Genomic DNA, 20,297 nt, shown 5'->3' on the forward strand with positions numbered 1-20,297 from the left:
GATAAATAGCTGAAACACTAATCACATGATTGTTATCAACAAAGAAATGTTTTGTGATATTTTCATGAAGATTACATGATGCTAGGCTGGATTCAAACCAGTAACAAGGCATGTGTTTAAACCACTGGACCATCAGGAGAGCACAGGTGTCACTGACAGCAATTGACACAAAACATTAACTTACTTCTGCGTACAACAAAGTACTGCATTGAAGTGAATGAGAGTGAATAACTTTGATGAATGAAGTGTGTGTGATGCGTGCAAACAAAACACAAAACCTAACCCATCTGGCTGGTGCAGGCCTGGGAGGATGACAAGAGAAAGAGGTTAACAAAGAAGCCACAGCTGCCCAGGTGCAGATAGTTTCCTGACGCCCTCTCCAACCAAGCCCATGGGCTCCTGAGCCAGGAACCAAACCAACCTCACACACAGAAGGCAGTGAGAGGGACATCACAAAACTTTAAAAATTCACAACAATTTAATTGTTGGGATTACAATTCTGCGTTCTGAAATTGGGTGAAAAAGAAAATGTTATGTTCACAGTATAAATTACAGTAAGACACTTATATCACTGAGAACACCAGTGATATTTAGTGAGACATGTGATATTTAGTATCCAAAGAAGAAAAAGAAATTTGGTAGTTGATCAACAAAGTCTGTAGATGATCCTGACTAAGTTTTGGGATGATTGCCCTACGGTTTCTTACGAGTTCTTGAAAATGTTTTTGAGAAAATTGAGAAAAAGTTGCAAAATTTGTCATTTTTAGAGCAGAAAACCATCAGAGCAAAGATGCAGAAGAATTGAGAGGTTTAAATGATGAAATAATTTTGACTCCAGGCCAAGCCATTTTCCAGATAATTGCAAAAATGTAAACTTGATAGTTACAGCGCCACCTTGAGGTCAATGAGTATCATTTTAAGTGCCTGAGTAGTGGGTGGAATTTGCAACCCACCTGCCAATTTTGGTGACTTTGCTGCTCCAACACTTTTAGCAGAGAAAAATGAAGAGGAAGAACAATAGGGCTCCAGCAGTGAACGCCGCTGCTTGGACCCTTAAATACACTCAATGGCTTTGTCTTCCTAATTCTTTAAATGCACATACAGTGCACATGCTATATCAGTTAATATAAACTTCTTTGCTTCTTGTGTGTTTCAGTTGCGACCGGGTGAAGCCTTCACTGTGTACCACACCAGCCCAACGCTGTCCAGTCTGTCCAAACCTGTGGTGCTGTGGACTCAGCAGGACGTCTGCAAGTGGCTTAAAAAACACTGTCCTCACAACTACCTGACCTATGTAGAGGCCTTCTCCCATCATGCAATCACAGGTACTGTACAGTGCACAACACATGAAGATGCATGTACACAAAAGTGTCTGATTGGGCTTTCTTTGTTGTAATTAGAGCAAATTTTCATCTTTGCCACTATAAATAGTGCAGAAATGATGAAAAACTGACAAATAAGTCTTGAAGAGGGTGTTTCTTGATGGTGATATCTTCAGACCTTGTTCACTGACCTCTGCTCCCATTAATAAGCACAGCAGTGATGCTTCTGTGGACTAAGTTATTGCAAACCAATGCCATAAAAGGCTTACCAAATCTCACGCAAGTTTTATTTTTAGGTTTGTGGTTCCACAGCTTAGCTTTTTCAAGTGGAAACAGGTTTACACCCAAATCTCTCCAAAGGAGATTTAAAAGGCATTCATGTGAGGTAACGAAAGGAGCGCAGCCTATTTTCAGTGAAGAAAAGAAAAACTGCGGGAAAAATGGTGGGTTATCGTGTTTCAAGTTCAAACAACACCCTCTGCCACACACAGAGATACATGTGCATTTATTTGATAGCTTGCCCACACAAACTCATGCGATTGCGTATACACACAAACCAAACCAATAGACACACATGAGCAGGTGCGTACAAATGTGTACACACTCACGCAAACACACATGTATTCTCACATATCCTCAGCCTTTACAGACCAGACTGTTGAGCAGTTTCTCTTTTGCAGAGAACAGATTGCTGTTCTGTGCTGAGTAGGGTCAGCCACCACTCAATTACATTTGCATACACACACAGGCACATACATACACATTGGCTTTGGGTTTACAATGCCGCCACCGCCGCATAATTACACAAGCTCTGAACTGATGATTTTTATTTATGTATTCTCAAACAAAGAGAGGGAGACAGAGAGGCTTAGATCCAATTATCCTTATGTATTCACTTGCTGATATCCAGCTGGATTTAATTTTGTCTGGTTTATGAGCGCCAGTGTTTTCTTGTGCAAATGTTGGGTGAATATGTCTTTTTGTTGTTGACGCATATGGCCGATATCAAAGAATCACATCCATAAATGTTCTGCATACGAATTCTCTGCCTGATTCACACACAGAAGGATGTTGGATCTGACCAACAGTCGAGAAATGGATTCTCTGTCTGTATCATCTTAGTTCAGTGACCCAAAAGTAACTGCGTCTCTCTCTCAGTCTCTCGGTGAGGGCACCATTACAGCGGAGCAAGCTGCCTGAGGAGATCAGTGTAGTGTTCTCCAGTGTTCTTCAGTGTCTCTTGCATTTATATTTAATTTATGCATCAAGATTCATACTATCATCTTTTGTAATTATTTATTCATTTTATCAGCTCTGTTTTTTATTTCTCTGTCCTACATTTTCCCCTAATATCATTATTATCAGTAGACCAGGTTAAGAAAGAAAGGTTAACAAAATCACTTTATAAGCCATTACAATTTTTAGGCAGATGGCCGCCCACTTAGAGTTCAGTTCTGATTGAGGTTTCTTCCTGTTGAAGAGGAGTTTTTCCTTGCCGCTGTCACCAAATGCTTGACTTGACTTGACTAGATAATCAGTGAGAAAATCAGAGGTCTGCACAGCAGTTTAATTCAATCAGGTGCTTGTGATTGACAGGAAATATACTGTCAGGGTGCGTATGAAATATGACGATAATAGTTATTAATTACTTATCAGATTAGGGCTTTGCATGTTAAATACATGATAAACTATAATGCACTGCTATTCATTACACTTCTTTGAAGAATATTGTAGGTGCTGTAGTTTAATGTATCTCAACATGTTATACATCCTGCTTATAGCTTCATGCATCAGTATTAATAACCCTGTCATACAGTAATATAACACTCTGAAATGAGCTATTTGGCATAATGAGTATTTTACAGGTAATGTTTTGGATGCAGGTATTTTTTTACTACTTTTCCTTAAGTAAAAGGTTCTGAATACTTCCTACACCACCACAGTAGACTTTCAGCACAGTATAAACTATGGATCAGATTATATTTTATGTAATATTGGCAGGCTGTGAAAGTTTAATGCTTGGCAGTGAAAATCGTGGCATGCTGTGTTAGTGATTTAGTGGCAGAAGCCCAGTTTTGACCTGATATTAATAATCTGATTTGTATTTAGATTAGTTCTCAGAATAATGACACCTGATCATGTGGTGTGCATTCACACCAGGTGTTTTTATTTTATGCATTTTATTTTGCTATCTACATTCTGCCTGCGTTGTTATAGGAAATTGCGAACACACTGTAGGTCAGCAGGGTCGAAGACTTCAGCTGTCAGACAGTCAATAAACCGTCACCTGCTGTCCTCAGCTCATGTACGGAGACTTTCTCATGACTGCAAGCTACGCGGATTGCATTTACAGACTCAGATCTGATCACAAAGCACCTCCAGATGTGGTCTTGCAGCGTGGATTGCATTCCAGCTGCTGTTGCATGAATGTACACCTTGAATTTATATTAAATTTTCCTTATCCAGATAAAATACCCCAATACAGGTCACAGTTTTATACCAGGTGTAAATAGGAGATAGGGCAGATATAGAGAGAACATACAGTGTTTAGAACATATGCTGAAAGTGAAATAAAAGTGACTGATAGCCAAATAGCTACATACTTAACCTTGATGCTACTGTGCAAGCTGACAGAAATGTAATATAGTATGTAAGCCTTCAGGGAACATATGCACTGAATTGGTCAACCATCAAAGATTTAATCTAAAGGTTGTTCTTTAATAAAGAAGTCTCCTTCCCTCCTGTATTGCTTTTGAGACTGTTTTAAGAGTCATTATTGTCGTAGCCAAGGCAGAAATGCTTCCCATTTGCCCACCGACATTGTTAATAAGCAATTTATTTTGAAGCCAAATTGAGAGAAGCGATCTCTATTGAAACAGCTTTGTTTTTGTGTCTCTTTTCTCCCTTTGACAGCGCTACTTTCCCTGTCTGCAGGCAATTATTAAGAGCTGTATTAAGTCTGTCTGAGGGGAATTGATTCGAGCTCCATTCATCTGCTTTGTCTCATTTGTGCACACACACACAGAGACCAAGGGCAGTGGTTTTTCTAGGAGGTACTGGTACTGCTGTTGGCAAGCACACACAAGAGGGCTGCAGGGGAGATGAGTTGAAGAGGTTGGTGAAGTTTGCGTGTATGCAGGCGCAGAACTGTGTGTGGTGTGTGTGTGTGTGTGTGTGTGTGTGTCTGTGTGTGATTGTAAAAGAATAACTGATACTGTGCGGAAAATGAATGGAAAATGATTGTTGTTGTATCCCTGAGGTAGTTGTGCTCACACAAAATGGGCTGTTCCACTCTATGTGCTAGAAACAGAAAGCACCTGGACTCTGAGGAGAAGTAAATAATCTGTCTTTAAACCACATGTGCACACGCATGCATACACACATACACATGTCCATTAGACCATTATGAAAGCTAACTGGTTTATCATGGCTTTGTCTCTCGAGGAGTGGAGCCATGCCCACAGTAGATGTAGCTATTGTCTGTATTGTTTCAGCCCATCTGGTTGTAAGGCAAGGACTGGCTGACAGTTCTTTCCTCGTTTGGCTTTCCTATTTCCAGTGGGAGCTATATATCATATCTCAAAGAGTTGTAAAGGGGACGAGAAAACAAAAATCATGATTATTTCTGCTTCCTGACATAATGTTTAGTTGTCTGTCTGAATTTTCTAGACGTTCAATACTCTCATCAAATGTGTTCTTCAGGCCGAAATTCAGTTTACCTCCAGAGGGTACATATAGCTATATGCGCAGTGGTGTGGTTAAAAAAAAAGAAAAGATTGGAATAGACAGAGCTGCGGTTTGATTTGTGAGAGTGCAGCAGTCAGCAGATGAGTCAAATGAGTCATACAGTTGCAAACATGCGAAGACTGTCAATAAGTCTGGCCACATAAACCGTGAAAAAAAAAGGTTTCAGTCGTAGAATATGGAATTGTTAGACTCACAAGGACAACAGATATTACGAAACACCCCAAACCATTTTTGTTTTGAGTATTGTGGTATTGTAATTGTATTCGTTTTAGTTTTAGTTTTAGTTTTAGGCGGTTTCATGGCGATTATTACTTTACAGCTTGCTTAGAGCCTCTTACATTTGCTTTTACAGATGGTTTTAGAAGCACCTAGCCTTAGCATGGGCCCCTATTCACTGAGGGTCAGTCTACCATACTATTGCACATAAAAATCCATCTTTCACCCTGCTGCCTTTCTTATGAAATATGACTACCAACTCTCTATTAAGGATATTTATATTTCATGGGCTCAGGAAAGGGACAGAGGACATGGTACTATAATTCTCCTTTATTTTACCTTCCTTCTGTTCTGTTTCCATCTTTCTTTTTTTCTCTTGCACTCTTCCCAAAGACATGCTTATTAGCTGCTGTGGATAAATGTGGGGAACAACAAACATGGTTTAATAATTGTATCCCATTATCTACATTTTGAGTCTGTGTGTGTGTGTGAGAGAGAGAGAAAGAGACTGTTTACTATGTGTATGAAGTACATAACTTGGTATATAATGCACAGATACAGAAATGGAGAGAAAGACACAGATACAGAGGATGTACTGATGTCCAACGGAAGGAAACAGGAATGGGTGGAATGATATGGAGAGTGAGCTGCATGAGTAATGAGTCTAATTATGATTTGGGCATCGTACAGAGCTGCTGCAGGTATGATGGATTCCTCTTCTGTCTGCACCAGTGAAGGACATAGCTCCCCTACCTGTAGTAGTGTGTGTGTGTGTGTGTGCGTGTGTGCGTGTGTGTGTGTGTGTGTGTGTGTGTGTGTGTGTGTGCGTGCGTGTGTGAGTGTGTGTGTGTGTGTGTGCTTCAACATACATGTATGTGTAAGTTTTTTTTGTCGCCTCTGTTTGTTTGAGTGCAGCCTGGTTGTAAAAGCTGTTTACTGTGGGTAATGGTATGTTAAATGCGGCTGTCCCCAGGGTTAACTGCCAAACTCTGTAGTAAAACTCAGCCCCAGAAAACAGCCAGCTTTAGTAAGCCTCCCCATGCCAGACTCTTTACTGCTACTGACTGCAAGGCTACAGCATGGATATAAATTAGACAGTGAATCTAGGAGCTAACACAGAAATACACTCATGCATATTTGCACACAAAATGCCACACATACAGTTGAAAACACACTCTCAACATAGGCAAGATGTAGGCTCTCACATTCAAACCAAATGGCTATTTTAAGTCTCTTATCCCTGTGAAATCCATGTGAAGATTGGGAGGAAACCCACTTCCACACAAAGGGCTGTGTTTTGAGTATGGAGAGGACTGCACCTAGCTCTCACCGACAGAATCAGTATTTAATGGGGATGTCTGTTGATACTGTAGCACATAACTTTTTAAGGACACCAGGATGTTGAATCCCATCTGGAGCACAACTGTGTCTGTATTTTAGGTTAACATCTCAATATAATTTTATTCTCTATATAGTATATGGTGCCAAATAAAGGGAGCGTACTCTGCTGTTTTGTGGTTTTGACACATTCACACTGGACTGCTCATAGATAAATTAGCTCTCTAGTAAATTATTTTACCATCTGGTTAACTGTTGATTACAACCCGCTTTGTAGGAGCTTAAATGCAGTTTTGACTAATTAGCATGCAATAATTTAAGTTCATATGTAAAACAGCAGTAATTTACATGGTTCATTAATGTAGAAGGAATTGAAAGGAATATTTACAGTATTTACAGACTGATGTATTTACAGTTCATATTTACATAAGGCAATAAGTTAATTGAATCCTTGCACTTAAAATGTGCATGGATAATTTAAAATGCATAAAATCTCATTTATGGGAATAGGTGATTATGATGGTTGCTTCCTAGCAACTGCGCACCATCAGTTGTCTTTTGATACTCTCGAGGGTTGGTAATCTCGAGGCAGTCAGGCAAGCGGAGAGTGGAGCCACACATTTTTATGACCTCTCTTTTTCTCTTTCATCAACGTTTCTCGCTTGAATTTGGTTCAGTAATTTGATAACTTTGGAAATGGACAATTGATCTGTAGCAATTATTTTTTGTGTCGAAGTGAACAGTTCAACTTTACTGAGTAGTCCTGTGGATTTTTTGATGTGGATAAGGACGAGGGGAATCATTAAAGCGTCAAGCTAAGGCTTCATTCATTGAAAACCTACACACTTTATTAAAGATGTTTCAGTCCTCAGACCTTTATCAGGTAAAATCTATACAAGCAAACACTAGTACCAGATAAATGTAAACATAGCCAGGTAAAAACCACCCTCTTGTAACCTCTAATTGGTGTTTTTTCCCAGGCTATGTTTATATATACATGATACAGGTGCTGCTGAATTTTAACCGATGAAGGTCTAAGGACTGAAACATTGTTAAAGAGTAACTCCACACTAAATTTCGTGAGGAAAAACATTAAAAACATCATAAGAAAAAATGTTGCTACATCACTGTTATATAGGGTGCGAAAAAAAGGATGTTGTGACCACCAGTTACTCTTCAATAAAGTCAGTACAAATGATCAACAGTGTGCATTTTTTGAGGGGTCTCTCATAGTCAGAGCTTATTGTCTGACATACCTCTCTGGAGAGCAAGAGCTTTGTAGCAAGTTTTACCATATGTGTGACTGAAATGGCAAATATACCTAGAATAAATCATATTACTGAGGTTTCTTTGTAATATTAATGCTATGCAAAGAGGGCTAAATTAATGGATAAATCTAACCCACTCGTGGCTTCTCCTGGCAGGACGGGCGTTGCTGCGTTTGAACGGGGAGAAGCTAGAGAGGATGGGAATTGTCCAGGAGACGCTGAGGCAGGAGGTCCTCCAACAAGTCCTCCAGCTTCAGGTCAGAGAGGAGGTCCGCAACCTGCAACTCCTTAGTAGAAGTAAGTAACGAGGCAGTGTGCGTGAGTAACCATGTGTCTGTGCATTTCTGTGTGTATTTGTGTTTCTGTGTGTTTATGTAGAAGAGAGGGAAAGATGAAGAGAGGGAAAGATAAAGAAACTTTCAAACAGTCGGAGATCATTTGGGTTTGGGTAAATTGGTAGGAGGCAGCCTGAGACCATGCATGCCTGCTGTGACATACGTGGAGATGGGCATCAAAGTGCAATTGTTTGTGGCTGTGTGTGTGGTTGTATTGATGGGAGCTCTTGATTTGCTGCCCTCCCTCAGAATGATGGCTTCGGTAAACACTTTTATTATCCAGCCATCAATAAACTGGCCCAGTCAATCACAGCTGACCTGAATTCAGCAGTTGACGTGGCTTGCTCCTTGCAAGCCTGTTTTGGCTGTTGTGGGTGGTTGTTTTCTGTGTCTATTGATGGCTATGAGTCAACAAAATGTCCACACAATGTCCTTTCTCTGTATAAAACTGGATTGTGAATGTTCCCTGGAGATTTTTTCAAATCTTGGCACCAAAATGTTCCCTGCGGGCACCAAGATGAATATAGGTACCTATCGATTGTAAGAAAAGTTATCCAAAAATGTGCTGCAAATATATGTTTTTAGAACTCTTCAAAGGTACTTTGACTCTGATAAATACATATTTAATGTTATGATAGATTTTGTATTGAGAGCCAAATGTATGGAGAGCCTATTTTATTCAGGTTTTCCTTTGAGCACCATAATCATATATAGGCCAAAAGATCATGGCCTATATTCAGCAGCAGCATACTGGCTGAGCTCATTCCTCAAATGAGAGGGACTCTGCAGCATTTAGAGGGAATTGCAACATGTTTGTTGCTTTCCTTGTTTCCTATGAGCTCCATATCACTGTGCTCTTCTTAATCGTGGAGCATCCTGAAGAGCAGAGGCATTTCTGCAAAAATACTTATTTTTTATAAAAAAAAAAAAAAAAGCCAAGCATTTGCTCTAAATGATCCATTTCCCTTAACATAAGTGCCTCTGTCTGAAATTGAATATTTGTTTTGGTTTTGGTTCAGACAGAGCAATGAAGTTGTTTCTGCCATCAGCTGATCATTATGAACTGATGGTGAAGGGCTCTTACAATCACCAGTTTCATTCAAAGGAATAAATGAAGTGGTCTTTGCAATCTGACAAGCTCACACTCTCACTTTCTGATCATTCATGCTGCTGATGCTGTTACACTTTTTTCTGCGTATTCCTACTCACTGCAGTCTGCTTTGAGGTAAGTGCTTGTTAGAGATGATATAAATAACTCTGAGTTTGATGTCCGTTTTAATCTTTTCGTGGCCCACCTTTGGGACCTGAAAGTGTGTTTGTAGACACAACATCAACTGTGTGTGAGAGCTCCACGGCAACACAGCAATATAAAAGTGAGATAAAGAGAGGGAGAAGGAGGGGTAGATGTCATATAAAACATAAGGAACAATAGTGCAGCCTTGTAATCTATACAGACTAAGTAAGTCATATAAACAGGCTTCTGATAGTGGGATGAGATTTTAAAATGCAATCAGTCCATCTGAAGTCATGAAATAGTTTATTAATTTTTTATATTATTATTAATTAATAGTAATACTTTAAGCATTTTCCAGCATTTTCAATACCTATTTAGAAACCCTTAAATAACAAACTTCATCTGATAAAGCAGATACAAGAAAAGTCATTCTTGAATCAACAAACAAAAGTAGAAAGTAAGCTGCATAAATAACCAAATGCAATGAAAGAACAAGGGGATCTGTCACGGAAGAAGATCAGCCAATGCATGCAGGGCTGAATTGAGCTGCTATTCAATTGTAATAAACATTTAAGAGAGAAATCCTCTTTATTAATCCTAATTTAATCCAATATTATAGGAACCACAAACCAAAAAGCCCTTTCTTTGAATTGGTGATGATACAAATCCGCGGTAGGGGGAGACCTCTGGTATTTAGTGAACAGGATTCACAGGGGAGTGACAGGAAACATAGGATGACATGGAAAAAAGATCCCTGTCCGGACTCAAACCAAGGATGTCATGGTTACATGGCATGTGCCTTAAATCAGTGGCTCACCAGGACACCAAAACTCACTCTGTATTGTTTCCTCTCAACATTTTAGCTCATTCCTCTCAGAAAATTACTGTATAGGAAATTGTTTTTATGACGTATGTACCAGACCATCTGGCATGTTGAATTGAATTGAATTGAATTGAATTGAATTGAATGAAATTAAATTGAGAGATTGAATGCAACTGAATGGTCAAGAGAAATGATTAAATTTCTGTTGGACACTTCTATTAATAGAGAAATGCAAATGTAATTTGCCAGTCCAGCAGGTTCTGACTCTAAGCTATAAGGGCAAGCTAATTTGGTAGCCTCATAAAACACCTGAGGTTCATAGGGTTAGAGGGTATTCAGAGGTTGGACGAGGTAGGAAGCGTGTGAGGGGGTGATAATGGGAGCGGTTTCAGAGCTGAAAATTAAATGAGAAGTGTGATGAGGTAGTTATAAGGGCAGAGGTGATGAAGTGTGTCTGGAGCGAACATTTAAAAAAAAAAAAAAAAAAAAACAGTTCATACTAAAATTACAATCCTGTCATTATAAGCATGACAACTGACACTGCAGTAAAGTTTATGCAACCAGCAAGTTAACCCATGTCTCTGCATCTCAGCCTCCTTTCAAACTGCTGAAATGAATGAGGTCTATCCAAGAGGAATGTAAAGGTCATCACATTTCTCTAAACAACTCATGCAGTATGCAAGTGATTTGTGCCAAGATAGTGACGTGGCTCTAAGAACAATGTCAGACAGTCTGTCAGTTCGACTTTGGTCCAGACTAAAATATTTTAACAACTGATGGATTGGATTGATTGATTGCCATTCAATTTTGTACAGAGATTCATGGTGCCCAGAGGATGAAGTCAGTACACTTTCAGGACTTTGGTCATGCCCTGACTTTTCCTGTTTGGCCACCCGCAAGTAAAAGATTTCACTTATCCTGAGAAATATGTCAACATCTATTACATGGACCAGTACAGTTTTTGTAGAGCCATTTATGCTGCCTAGATGATGAATCCTAATGACTTTGGTGATCCCGTGACTTTTTCCACCATAAGGTTAGCCTTTGTAATTTTGAGTGAAATGTCTCAACCACTATTGGATGGATTTTCATGGAATTTGGTGCAGACATTCATGTCTCCACCAGAATTAATTGCTATAACCAGTGATCCCTTAACTTTTAATTTAGTGCCATTATCTGCTCAAAATTTGAATTGGGTCCATCCATTTTTAAGGCCAAATACCTGCCTATTCAGATGGTGAACATGGTAAGCATTAATTTTGTGAAACTTGTTAGTTTTGTCATTATTAGTATGTTGCCATACTAGTGTTAGCATTTAGCTCAAAGTAGAGCTTCTTAGTCTTGTGTAGACATACAGTGACACTCTGTATGACGATGGTGATACAGGTAGGAGGGAAAAGATGCTGATGTTTTGACTGGCGAATGGGGGTTGATATGTGTGAAGAAGCATGATGATGGTGAGATGGAAGTATGAGGACTGAAGGTGAGAAAGAAACAGCTAGACTTGTCGCACAGCAGCTGATGCACCCTCAGGATTTGCTCTGTAAAAGTAAAGCACAGGCCCCTATGGTTCACAGTACTCAACACAACCTAACACACGCTTCCAGCTACTCTTCCCAAATGATTCTCCCAATACATTTACAATTCTGGTGTGATTCAGTGGAGCCTTGTGTCATAACGCCTGTCAGGTCTGATTTATCTCCAATGGATTTACCAAAAATTAAATATTGATCTCACATGAACTTTTGAAAAGAGGATGAAAATTCGTATAAGCTTGAATCTGATGTGAGTGTCTCCAATCTGAGCCTGTGGGATAAAATCTGAATATGGAGAAGGGATATAAGGAAGAATAGGGGGCAAGAAGACAGAGAGGTGAGATGTTTAACCGAGAAAAAACAGGATGAAATTGACAGATCCCAGAGATAAAGAAATGAGAAGGGTAAAGAGGTTAATGAAGGAGCATGGATAGTAAAAAAAAGCTTGGTCTGATAGTATTCCCTGACTGTGGGGTTCTACTTTCTGCTCCATGCTAATCTTGCTCAAAGCGCCATAATAACATTTCACACTCAACATAGAATCACATTATTTCTCTTGCAAATTATTGTTTAAAATGTCATTTTCCGCACAAAAACCAAAGAAAGAATGTGAGAAAATTAATTTTAAAAATCATGTATCTGTGTCAGAATGAGGTAGATATTTTTTTGTTTCATAGAAAATGTGTAAAGGTGTATGCAATGATATTTTTACAATGGATTTTTTTTTTAAATTAAGTAAGGTTAGCTGTGGTGACTTTTATCAACCCTTCAGAGCTCTTCTTTTGTGTGCGTCCTTCGGAGGATGCTCTATGCGGGATATTTCTCACTTCTTTTAGTACATAATGCATGAATGGAACTATAATTTCATGAATTTGATGTTTTACACAACACACAGCTCAGCACACAGGGCCCTATCAGCCGCTTTGTGAATGTGAATCAGATTTTGACTGGAGACAGCAGACAGCGAGGGAATGAATTGTACAGGCGAGCATTTTATGAAAGAGCACAAGCACTGAATCACAGGTTATTTGTTGTAGACACTTTTGGAGGAAAATTAAGTTCTTCCAGAGCAAAAGAATAATTTGACTATATTAATTTAGACATTTCCACATGTTTTTCATGTGAAATGGTGAGCAAAGGGGAACCAAACATCCATAAAACATCTAAAAACAACATCACTGCCTTCCTATATCTACAATATCTCCTCCATATCTATGCTCAGCATGTTCAAAATATGGCTATTACCATGTACCATGAGTGGGTTAAGAAGTTTCAGTATAAATAATATACACATCAATGCAAAAACCTATTGTAACTGACAAACTTTTTAACTAACTATATGAAACTATAAACTTTTTACAGCCACTTTTCAAATTTCGTGAGTGTTTGAAACTCAAAACATAGATTTTTCTTGTAGTAGAGCTAAAACCTAGGGCAAAGTTCCAGGTCATGGTTAAAGAAGAAACTTTATTGTAATTTTAAAGGCACTAACAGTTGAAAAATTCATGGAGTGTGGAAATTCAAATGAGAACATCAAAGATGAATGCAAATGCATACGTACATCTAGGCCCATCCACCACTTCAGCCTTCACTGCCACAGTATACTTTGCATTGCATTATTTCACAGCCTGTTGTTTATGTCTCCACCCTTACATGGTTGGGAAAGCTACTGTATTGTCTCTTATTATTTTTTTTTAGCATGAATTTTATATTTGTATTTTTAGACACTTCACTTACAATATTTCATGTATTTTCAGCAGCCTAGGCTTTGTAAGTCAGTGAAAGGTAAGGAGGAAGTCTTCCAGAGCCCAGAGCCATAGCTCTCTCAGGGTAGCGTGAACCATGCAGGGGTTGTTGTAACATCTGGGAGGGGGGATTCAGATCAGAGCCCAGTGGGGAATCTGCCCTCCTTCTTCTTCTCAGCCTCTGGTTGTTGGTTTATCTTTATAATAAACTGTCAGTCCCTCCTTCCTTCTCAACACATCAAATTTTCATCAAAGTCAGTCTCTGCCTTTGTGTGTAGCCATCTGCCATGTTCTCTGTAGTAATTAGCTGAAACCAGATGACGGTGCAAATAACCCCAATGCAACCCTTGACCCTTATCCCAACACAAAAGAGCTGTTGTCGGCCGCAACTTGGTTGTCAGGGGAGACTGTCTTGATAACCATGTAGCTTTGAGATGCTCCTGTGATGTTGCCCATTCTTACAAAGCTTTACTCAGAGCTCCATGTGGTGCCTGCCAGCCGAACTGTAGCTACGAATTAGAATATGAATGAAACTCAGTGTGACAGACAGACAGAAAGGAGGAACATGTCAGTTCTCCTTAGCACAAATTTTGCCAGGTTGCTGTTCATCCTCGTCTTCTCATCCGCCTCTCCTCCGCTGCTGCACCTAGGCTGTGACGACTCCATTGGGAGCTCATTTAAAAGGATTTCTATCAGAGAATCGGTTCTCTCTGTGTCTGTACAAGCCTCTAGTCATTTCTATGCCTCTCCATCCCTCTGTCTCTCTCCATCATTTCCTGGTTCAGGTTCACTCCAGTGCCATGTTACATCTGTCCGTGTCTAGAGACAGGTGGCACTTCTTCCTCGGCTATCAGGAGAGGAGGGCTTACAGCTGAAATGCCAGCAGTCTGGAAGAGGAAAGTCTGCCTTCCCACTGACACTTGGTGTCATTTCAGGATGGAGCGGACTGGCTAGTTGTCAGGGAAACCACCTGGTCGCATCTGTTGTTTTGAGAGAGAGAGAGAGAGAAAGAGATAATGACATTGAGAAAGAAGGCTTTTTATTACACGCTGATTCACTTAATGTCATAATTATATAATAATGATGTCCTTGCTTGTAAAGATATATTAGCTCATGTGTTGATCAGCCCTGCAAACCACAGTGTATATTGAAACAGCACTGTAGAATAACACAGTACAATATGGGCATTTGTCTATATTATAAATCCAGTTGTATGGCTGTCCTGTAACCTTGTTTGCTTATTATTTCAAACTTGTACTTTCTGTTTATTTGCTCAGTCTGTCTCATTAATCACAGTTAGAGTTTCACAATATCAGTGTCTGTCTCTCTACTTACATTAGCGACATTGCAGCAATCTTCATGCGCTGCCATTATTCTCTTACTTATTTAGTCAACCAGTGTGTCATACTAAATTACTGGTTGTAATAGAGGTTGTTGCTTTGTGATTGAGTGCGGTGTGTTACATAAAGAGAGACCAGCCACACTAGTTACTCCATAATCGGGGAAGTAAGGTGTCACATGCAGATTCAGTAGGGTTGTGAGCCTAATACTTGTGCTTCTGAAAGGGTCTTAAATGTGTTTTCATTTCAATAGATGCATAGCATGGAGGGCAGACAGAGGTGCATTAATTGAGACAGACCAACAAAAAAAAATTTAAAAAAAGAAACAATCGGTCACAGCTGAAGTCTTCACAGTTCTTGAAACAAAAAGAAAAGACGTGGAAAACGAACCGAAGTAACATTTAAATCCACTAAATGCGTTTAAACGTGCTCGTATAGAGTCTATTGGTGTGTCCATGAAATGAAGTCCATCCTTTGTGTTTTTGACCATGCACTGAGGGGAATTATGTGAGAGAAAACCATTGCTGCACTTTAACCTCTGCTTTTTTGGTCTGTGTGAATCCTAATTATGTACCCCCCCCCCCCCTCTCCTCTGTCTCCCTTCCCTCTCTTTCTGCAGCCTCCTTTGGAAACTTCTCTTAGCTCAACCCTGGATCCATTTGGCAGCCCCTTCCCTCATCCTCTGTCACAATACGTCTCTAGGAGCCATGGAAGCGCTGCTGTCTTCAGATATGTGAACGGAGAGTCAACGAGTGAAAGGGAGGAGGACGAGCCTATAGACTACATGCCAACCAGTCTGGAGGATTCTCATTCAAGACAGCCAATATGGTTTACAGACACTGAGACACAGAAAAAGCCCCGTTCAAGACAGGGATACCCACTGTAACATAGTGATAAGATGTAAGAATCACAACCCAAGTGATGATGTAGGCCTGTCACTGGTATATGCTAGATCACGGCAAATATCCTTTTGGTTTTCTGTCTCATTTGGATTGGACTAATTTTACAATTTAAACAGAAGCTCTGTGACAAAAACACACAGCTTTATTTTTGACATAACATGACCTTTACATGTGCACTCTATCTCTCTCTCTCTCTTCTGGTTAAGGTCATTACATGAATAATTCTTCAGCATGATTTTACATCACCTAAACCTTTGAATCCAGTGACTCTGACAACATGTGTCTGATGGTATGAATTAGGTAGTAGATTTACATGCAGCGCCACCATTTGGCCACTGGATATGAAGTGAAAGAAGGCCCCAATCGATCTCCATCTCCCCTCTGAAGCTGCAAAACCAAGCCTGTTCAGAAGGAATTAGAGCTGGTCTTAAATGCATTTGACTAACGCCAATAAAATCCTAATCAATTCCTCACCCACAGGTCACAGTGCATTTTCCTCTCAGGACTTGTTTTGGCATTGTAGTTTTATGGATCAACAATAACACTTAAAACCAAATTTCATTCCCACAATCATTCTTTTTGTATTATGACTGATCTGCAGTATGTCAGTGAGAAATTAGAAATATATATATATACAGATTGAGAATTGTAGAATAACATACACTGTAAATCTATGTATACTTTAACAGTAACTTAGTCTTTTATCAATGGAATAAATCCGGAGGACACAGACTTGCTGTATTGTGATAATCACTGATTGTCTATGCTTGATAAAGCAATAATTTAAATGGTATTGAGTAAAGACGAATAACTGTACTGGGTAAACATTAAAAAATCTTTTTGCAATTGTTGAAGTTGAAATCCACATTATGAGTGTCTGCTGAGGGAAATATATTCTTATTGGCAGCATCGTAGCTTATTTCCCTTGTGTGTGCTACTGTATACTGTTTGTCATCTCTCGCACACAAATATGAAAAAGCCTCTGTTGAACTCTTCCCCATTTTCTGTCCCTGGTGTGACACTGATTTCAAATGCTCAGAAATCAAAATGCTGTGACAACTACTCAGATGCAAGATTCCCAACGTGACTGAAGCGAGCACCTTTGACGTTTCCGTAGACAGCAGCAGACAGCTATGTGTGATGATGATGATGATGATGATGATGTTAAAGTCACGTAAATAAATAAATAAACTTCCAACAAACAAAACTTCCCTTTCCAACATCCTTCCATCTGTCCTTTGATAAGGAGTCTTTGGGAAATTTGAGTAATTGACTGTTAAAAGGGAGAAAATTCACTGTATTATTTTTGGATTACCTGATGTACTGTAAATATGAACTCTTTTGGTTTACTTTGTCAGATGATTGATGGATTGTTTGAAATGCAAAAAGGAAAAATAAAAATATTTATCTGCTTTACAGATATGAAGACATATGGTATGGAACATGATGAAAGCTGTCTTTTTAGAATAAACTAATTGAGATGAAGCTTTGGTCCTGATTTTCAATTGTATTACTATAATGTATTCACTGTATTTACTATAGAAACACTGCAACATCTCTCATTTCTCACGTTTTCATCTCTGTGCACATACAGTATACACACATGTACACATACAAAACCAAACACTTTAATTTAAAGGCCTCCTCATATGAAGCTAATATGAAGCTTCAGCCATATTTTTCAAAGTTAGTCTTTTTAGTGTCAAATTTCCTCTTCTTGTTACTATCCTTTCACCACAGCTCATGCAATAGGCAAACACAAAGAGGGAATTTTATACTAAAAGGATTGTAACTGTGGATGATATCCACTTCATTTGACTAACTCAAACTGCCGAAGCTTCATATTAGCTGCAATTAAACTTTTCAATGCATTTTTTCAAAGAATGAGGACTGTGGATTCTGAAGTGCATTTGGCAGGGATATTTTAATGTCCAGTATGAACAGGAGGGATGAATGCAGCAAGAAATTTCAATATTCATAAGGGAACCTGACTATTTCTTTTTAAAATTGTGAACCTATCCTTTAAGTGCCACAAAAGTGATTCACGTCACTGGCCCTCTCCACAAAGTGTTCTTGGATAACTTGGACATAACCAAGAAATGCTGCACACTTTCTGTGGATCCTTGTTTCTCTTCTCTGTATTACTCTCTCTTTTGCTTTTCCATATTTACCTCCTTTCTTCTGCTCTTTGTTCCTGGCTTCAATCGCTCCTTTATCCCAATCTTCCTTTATCCCTTCCCTTATTCATTCATTCATTCATCAATTATCATGATAAAATAGTATGTTTTCATCAATGTGTTTTGCTATAAAAATGTCCTGAACGAAGACAGAAAAAAAGCAGTTAAGAAAATAATCCTGGCATCAAGAGAAAGTACCAATAAAGTGAAGCTGAATATAAAAAGATGAATTTCAGGGGTTGAACTTTATATTTGCTAGACAGTGAAAATGTCTCACACTGTCACCTGCGCTCTAACCTGTCATTCAGGGTCCACAAGTCACGACTCTAACTCTGTAAATGCAAAACAGCGCTGCCTGCCTAAAGTGACACACAAACTGAGTCTCTGTCACTAGCTCTCTCTCTCACACACACACACACGCACACACACACACACAAACACACACACACTGGGATCCAATTACTGAGAGACATGAAGCATCTCACCTGTTAATAACAAGGCACATGTATGATAAACAGATTCAGTGAACAGTGGCCTTCTCAACCCTGACAGAGAATAAATCAGTGGAGCAGATGGTTGGATAGTGCAGTTAATTGGGTACTGTTTACTATTAAGTGTCTTTTCTTTCTCTCCGTGATGTTTGGAAATGTGCGATTCATTTTTGAAAGCTTGTCTTTCTTCATTATTCTTTAAAACACCCAAACGCTGAGGCTTTCCATCCAGCTTGTTTATCGTTATCTGCTTGTGGCTTTGATCAGCTGGATCTCAGTCCTCTGACAGCGCTGAAAGAGAATGAGAAACATTCTGTCTTGTCTCATCAACTACTGTTAAGGAGCCCTGAAGCAGCTGCTTCAGTGGAGCTGCTCAGTGGCATAAACAGCCAAAGACGGATTTTTCTGGCCAGCACCCAAGTGTTATTATTCCTTATACTACTACAAAGCAATTCAGTATGTAAAAGTGCATTTGTGCTCACTCAACTTTCACTGGAAAGGTCAAAAGATAAATAACACAATCAGCTGCTGGATGGACTCTTGAGGAGCCTTTTAGGGCACAGACCACTCCACCTGGCCAGTTTTAAAAACCATTAAGTAGCATTTCGCTCACTCAGCAGAGGAGGAGCGGGAACATAAATCACTGCCATGGTAAAAGGATTAATCACAGGTCAAACGAGGCCCTGCGTGAACAATTCATCAGCAGCCATTAAAGGGAACAGCAGGCAGGTTTAACTTTATCAGTTGGATAGACTTTGCAGGAGAATGGCAGCTGTCAGTCAGTGAAACAAGCTGAACATCCCCTCAAGTCTAGTGAGCAGATATCTGGTAAATCCCGGGATGTGTTTTTACCAACACACATAAACCAGCTACATATTTAAAAGTGACAAAGATGCAATGGGGATCCCTGCGCAGCTCCTGATGACTCACAAGACAACACTGCCCCTTAGTGGAACACTGATGCAGACAAACCCAGGTTGGACATTAATGGAAGTAATCCCTTGGCAGTTACAACCATAAGTATAAACTCTAATATTACTATTAAAGAAGTATAAGTGACATATATTTTGCTTAATCTGTAAACTAAGACATATCCTTTGTATGCAATCATTTATAACTTTGACTTTTGGGAAATGTGTTTATTGCTACCTTAATAATTCGATTAATTAATGCTGTCTTCTCTTGTGTTACTTTTGTTCATAACTTGGCTGTTCATTTTGTGCAGGTTAATATTATAAAACTGCTCTGTTTTGTGTGGCACTCGGTGATCAATGAATGAAAATGTTGTCATTTCTCTCTCTTTGATTTAAAAGTAATACTAATTTAACAAAACAGATTTCAAGTTATTTAAACACTAGTGATACTGTGGGCTGATACGGCACAGTCAAACAAAAATGAGGCTCTCCTGCCCTCCACTGGCAATACTGAAAACAATTTTTACACGTAGATTACATCATGGTTTCAGATGATTTCCACTAATGGGAAATATTAGGCCACGATAACTGGCACCAATCAAAGAGAGAGACCTCTCTGTGTGTGTTTTGACTGAAACTGAGCGAGGTGGCAATGATGCCGTGAATGATTCATTGAGTGAGCTGTGATACAGGGAAGATGTGGGTTCACACCATATGTTAAAGATTTATTATTAGCTCAGTTACATGGGGGAAATATCAGTATTGTGCACATAACCAGCAGTAGCAGCTACAGCAATTAAAACTCCAATAGTGTATTGACTGTAGGCCTTAGCTGTCATTAACATAAATAGGATTAATAGCCTTAATATTGACCTTGAATTTGAGGATTATAAAGCCATATATATATATA

The 20,297-nt window shown here is 39.2% G+C and overlaps 1 protein-coding gene across 1 annotated transcript in view; it reads left to right on the plus strand.

Annotated features, from left to right (window-relative positions):
* Positions 1 to 17,290, plus strand: part of samd10b (sterile alpha motif domain containing 10b) — a 54,227-nt gene extending 36,937 nt beyond the window's left edge. Inside the window, exons 3-5 of the mRNA XM_067592466.1 lie at positions 1,157 to 1,325; positions 8,048 to 8,188; positions 15,523 to 17,290. Of these exons, the coding sequence (XP_067448567.1) occupies positions 1,157 to 1,325; positions 8,048 to 8,188; positions 15,523 to 15,545 (333 nt within the window). The 3' untranslated portion in view covers positions 15,546 to 17,290. The remainder of the gene's footprint in view (positions 1 to 1,156; positions 1,326 to 8,047; positions 8,189 to 15,522) is intronic.
* Positions 17,291 to 20,297: the final 3,007 nt, after the last annotated feature.

Source organism: Thunnus thynnus, chromosome 6 (genome assembly GCF_963924715.1).
Source record: "Thunnus thynnus chromosome 6, fThuThy2.1, whole genome shotgun sequence".
Lineage (NCBI taxonomy): Eukaryota > Metazoa > Chordata > Actinopteri > Scombriformes > Scombridae > Thunnus > Thunnus thynnus.